Raw genomic sequence first — 5,607 nt, 5'->3', positions numbered from 1 at the left:
AACAGGCTGGGGTTGTTTTCCCTGGAGCGCCGGAGGCTGAGGGGTAACCTTATAGAGGTTTACAAAATTATGAGGGGCATGGATAGAATAAATAGACAAAGTCTTTTCCCTGGGGTGAGAGTCCAGAACTAGAGGGCATAGGTTTAGGTTGAGAGGGGAGAGATATAAAAGGGATGTAAGGGGTAAACTTTTCACGCAGAAGGTGGTACGTGTATGGAATGAGCTGCCTGAGGATGTGGTGTAGGCTAGTACAATTGCAAATTTAAAAGGCACTTGGATGGGTATATGAATAGGAAGAGTTTGGAGGGATATGGGCCAGGTGCTGACAGGTGGGACTAGATTGGGTTGGGATATCTGGTTGGTATGGACGGGTTGGACTGAAAGGCCTGTTTCCATGCTGTACATCTCGATGACTCTATGATCAGCTGTGATCTCAATGAATGGTGGTGTAGACTCGGGAGACTGAATGGACAAGGTTGAATTAGGATATCCGGTCAGCATGGACGAGTTGGACCGAAGGGTCTGTTTCTGTGCTGTACATCTCTACACCGACCCTCCGAAGAGCAACCCACCCAGACCCATTCCCCTACATTTACCTCGGAAATAAGTAGCAGATAACAAAAATTCAGTTGACACTAGCGTCATTGCCGCGCATTTGGCAAACTCTTCGGAAAACATTTCGCCACAGTTTGAAGTATTCCTTGTTGCTGAAGACTAGGATGAAGGGGACAAAAGCAGCACTGCTGGTTCCTAAACAGGACAGGATGATGCGCGTCCTCGAACCACTGTTTTTCACAAAGAACGAGACGTGGATGAAAACAATGTAAGGGACCCAGCAAACCAGGAAGGTTATAAACAGCATCATAACGCACTTGGTGTATTTAAAGTCCAGTTGTTTCTCAAGAGAAGCTGAGTCACTGTGGACTGCTCGATGCATCTTCTTAATTGCTTTCATTTGCTTTCGTGCCACGTGGAGGACTTGGCTCGTCATTGCTGTGATGGCTAAGATGGATGGGATAAGCAGGCCGTACATCTCGAGGTAGATGTAGGCAGGGAGGAAAATCCATTTGAAATAGCAAAGCGGGGCACCAGGGCTCCAGTTGTTCCAGCCAAAAAGGGGCAACGAGGCAAACAGCAAGGGCAGGAGCCAGGCAGTGAATATGACTATGGGGACATACTTGTGAATCCAGGAAACAGCATACTGGAAAGGAGAGATGATGCAGACGTACCTGTCATAGTGAACCACCAGCAGGTTGGAGAGGAAGGCGAGGAAGATGAAGTTTGGGAAGAGATGAAAGAAGAAGCAGATTTGGAAGGCAAACTCACTCTTGAAGTTCATCATGGGGATGGAAGGCAGGATGATGCCAGTGGCTAGGCCAGCCAGCAGCAAGCTCAGGAAGTAGTAGTTAGTGGGGTTGTGAAGGCTCTTGTTGCCGATGATCCCCACCATGATGACCAGGTTTCCTACGATGATGATGCTGGAGAGAGGAGCCGCGATCAAGGTGATCAGGGCCATCTGGGAAGCAAGGCATGTGTCTGGATTTGAGATGTTGAAGCATTCTTCATCCAAGCTCTCATTCATATCACACACCCTGGGCTCTACCTTCAGGTGCAAAGAAATCCCATCAAATCCCAAGACTAGTTTGAGAGCAATTCAAATTTCAGAGGCTGACATACCGGAGAGTTATCAAGAGGGCATTGAGTGGGATTAACGTCTTTGAAGAACACGTCTGAGCCCACTCACCATCTATCCTCCAAGAGACTTGTTCCTATGAGTTTCCCCTTCCAATGGCAGAGTAACTGCTTAAAAGCTGCGATCCACCAGAGGTCACTTTCTGCACTGGGTTGAGATTGAAGGCAGTCCTGATCCTTGTTTGCTGTAAAGTGGAGAGGAAACTTCGATTTAAATCATTCCAATAGATCTAATGGAACATTTGATCCTAGTTTAATTGCCGGAGTTTCTCTGGATAAAATGTCCTTTCCTGTCCAAAGGGTTGTGTCTTATGGAGACGTGTTCGTATTTCCTGAAGCTCTCCAGAATGTTACAACTAAATGTATCAGTCTTCCATGGAACAGGAACAGAATTCAGTTTCAGTCACAGTCTAAGTTCATGACTAAAACCTGCGACTCTCTCACGACTGAACAAGCTCAATGCTGAGTATCAGTGGTTGCTTAAAATAGCCCGAAATGTTCTCTTACGTATATGTGACTTTATCAAATGTTGAACTGTCAGCTTCTGATGGAGAACTAATCGATTCATCATCCAATCACTATGCCTTAAAGTCCCTCTGCCCTTCTCCTCTCTTCTACAGTCTCCGCCTCCTACCATCCAATCCCTCCAACCCCACATCATCATTGACTTCTGGCCTCTTTATCCGTGCGCGCAGGCATTTCAACAAGACTTAGGGTTACTCAGGAACATTCATTCGTATGAAACGCTGCAGTGCCAAATGTCCTGACTGCCCTTTCAGCATACATAAATTATTCCAAATATAAACTACCATATAAAAAATTCCAATTATTCCATGATTTATATTCACGAGGTTCTAGGTCACAATTTTAAAGATCAACAATATGTACATCATGAAACATACAGCCCTGAGCTCCTCAATTAGATTCCAACCTGTAACTCATTCCCAGGTACCTGTTGGTCTCTATATAAACCACCCTGAACCCCTCAATTAGATTCCAGTCTGTGACTCAATCCCAGATGTCTGTTATTCTATATACAAACCACCCTGAACCCTTCGATTAGATTCCAGTATTTAACTCATTCTTGGGAATCCGTTATTGTACACACCACCACTTGATTAAATTCCAGTCTGTAACTCACTCCTGGGTATGTTTTTCTATATATGAACCGCCCCAAAATTCTTGATTAGATTCCAGTCTGTAACTGACTGCGGATATCTGTTATTCTATATAAAATGCACCTAGAGCCACTATCGTACTGAAGGAGTGTAACAGATTAGTGCAGAGGTGAGGACATCCAGCCCCATCAAACAGCACCCTTTCATTACCCTGCGACAGAGGGATAACTGCTAATGAGTGATGTCCTCAGGGTAAACTGATAGATTCTTGATGAGCTCAACACTCCTCCTTTGGGCCTGATGTAACTCCAGCCACAAGACAATATTTATCCCCCCCATCCACTCCTAATGATGTAGACTGTAAATGATTCACATTCACATTTGGAACTACTCGGGTACAGATTAATTCACATCCAGAATTATTCAGATTTGAATAAGAATTGACTCAGTTTCCCATTCAGAATGACCTCACCCCATTGTTGACATTTTCCATCACTTTCATTGCAATAATTGAGAGGATGTTGATAGGGTGCCAATTGGCTGGGTCAGATTCATCGTTCAGTCTCTAAGCAATGGGTCGAGTTTCGATGTGGTCTCCTGAAGGACATTCAGCAGGAGTGAGCCCACAGTCAGCAGGAACAAAAACAGTTAAACCAATGAGCTTCCTGAAGTCAACAAAGTTATAAATCACACAACACCAGGTTATAGTTCACTCCTTCATCACTCATCCACTCCTGTCACAACCGCTTGATGAAGGAACAGCGCTCTGAAAGCTAGTGCTTCCAATTAATCCTATTGGAATATAACCTGGTGTTGTGTGATTTGTAACTTTGTACATCCCAGTCCAACACCAGCACGTCCAAATCATGAAGCTAGCAGGTAGACCATCAACAGGACAAATAGCAGAGGGTAGAAACTTTAAATACCAATGTGCAACTTTACTAATGTCCAACTAACTACTCCGAGGAGAACCAAGCAATCAGACACTAAAGGAACAAAATGCAAGACTTTAGTAGATCAAACATTAGTAGTTATTTTAGTCTGCGGAAGTGGATTGTCAGATATTTCTCAATGTTCAGAAAGTTAACCCTTTAGATTCTGAAATATCTGATTTGCCAAATTAATTTGTAAAAAAAAACAAATGCTCACACTGAGTATTCAGGTCAGAAATGCACTATCAAGAATGACACAGGCAAGTTCAACTTAGGCATTCAAGAGAGCACAGGATGACTATTTGAATGTGGGAAAGGCAAGAGAACAGCACTAAGACTATTCAGAGAGTCAGTGTGGACACGATGGACCAAAAGGCCGCCTCTTGAATTCATGTCCCCAGGCCATTCGCCCGAGGCCTCTGATTACTAGTCCGATGACATTATTAAGATGTCACTATGTCAGAACAAGTAATAGGGCAGACAGGACAGAAAGGGTCAGGAATCTAACTTCAGGCACAGAAGGTAAGGGGACCACTATGACAAGGGAGGGGAGTTGACACAGGGCTGAGGGTGTTGCACTGAAATGCACGCAACATCCGAAACAGGGTAAATGAGTTTGAAGCACTGATTGAAATCGGCAGGTACAATGGTGAGGGTATCGCAGAGACATGGCTGCGCTGGGATCAGGGCTAGGAACTAAATATCCAAAGATACACATCCTATCAAAAAGGACAGGCAGATAGGCAGATGAAGCAAGGTTGCCTTGTTAGCAAGGAATGAAATTAAATCAATAGCAAGAAGGATGTATTGAAAATAGAAAGGGTTCAGAAAGGATTTACAAGGGTGTTGCCAGGGTTGGAGGGTTTGAGCTACAGGGAGAGGCTGAGCAGGCGGGGACTGTTTTCCCTGGAGCGTCGGAGGCTGAAGGGTGACCTTACAGAGGTTTCTAAAATAATGAGGGGCATAGATAGGGTAAATTGACAAGGTCTATTTTCCTGGGGTGGAGGAGTCCAGAACCAGAGGGCATAGGTTTAAGATCATAGAACATAGAACAATACAGCGCAGTACAGGCCCTTTGGCCCTCGATGTTGCGCCGATCCAAGCCCACCTAACCTATACTAACCCACTATCCTCCATATACCTATCCAATGCCCACTTAAATGCCCATAAAGAGGGAGAGTCCACCACTGCTACTGGCAGGGCATTCCATGAACTTACAACTCGCTGAGTGAAGAACCTACCCCTAACTTCAGTCCTATATCTACCCCCCCTTAATTTAAAGCTATGCCCCCTTGTAATACCCGACTCCATACGCGGGAAAAGGTTCACACTGTCAACCCTATCTAACCCCCTAATCATCTTGTACACCTCAATCAAGTCACCCCTAAAACTTCTTTTCTCTAATGAAAACAGCCCCAAGTGTCTCAGTCTATCCTCATACGATCTTCCTTCCATACCAGGCAACATCCTGGTAAACCTCCTCTGCACCCGTTCCAGTGCCTCCACATCCTTCCTATAGTATGGCAACCAAAACTGCACACAATATTCCAGATGCGGCCGCACCAGAGTCTTATACAACTGCAACATGACCCCAGGACTCCGGAACTCAATTCCACTACCAATAAAAGCCAGTACGCCATATGCCTTCCTCACCGCACTATTTACCTGGGTGGCAACTTTCAGAGATCTGTGTACATGGACACCAAGATCCCTCTGCTCATCCACACTACCAAGTATCCGACCATTAGCCCAGTACCCCATCTTTTTATTACTCTTACCAAAGTGAATCACCTCACACTTACCTACATTGAACTCCATTTGCCACCTTTCTGCCCAGCTCTGCAGCCTCTCTATATCCTGCTGTA

At 44.9% G+C, this 5,607-nt stretch overlaps 1 protein-coding gene across 1 annotated transcript; it reads right to left on the bottom strand.

The window, feature by feature from the left end:
- Nucleotides 1-374: 374 nt before the first annotated feature.
- Nucleotides 375-2,142, bottom strand: LOC122551850 (G-protein coupled bile acid receptor 1-like). The gene has a single exon (XM_043694378.1). It carries the CDS (start codon nt 1,580-1,582, stop codon nt 626-628), a length of 957 nt encoding a protein of 318 aa, XP_043550313.1. The 5' UTR covers nt 1,583-2,142; the 3' UTR covers nt 375-625.
- Between the last annotated feature and the right edge of the window lie 3,465 nt (nt 2,143-5,607).

This window comes from Chiloscyllium plagiosum, chromosome 7 (assembly GCF_004010195.1).
Source record: "Chiloscyllium plagiosum isolate BGI_BamShark_2017 chromosome 7, ASM401019v2, whole genome shotgun sequence".
In the NCBI taxonomy this organism is placed as follows: Eukaryota; Metazoa; Chordata; class Chondrichthyes; order Orectolobiformes; family Hemiscylliidae; genus Chiloscyllium; species Chiloscyllium plagiosum.
Note: the sequence above shows the minus strand (reverse complement) of the source record. Positions and strands in the feature narration are given on the sequence as shown.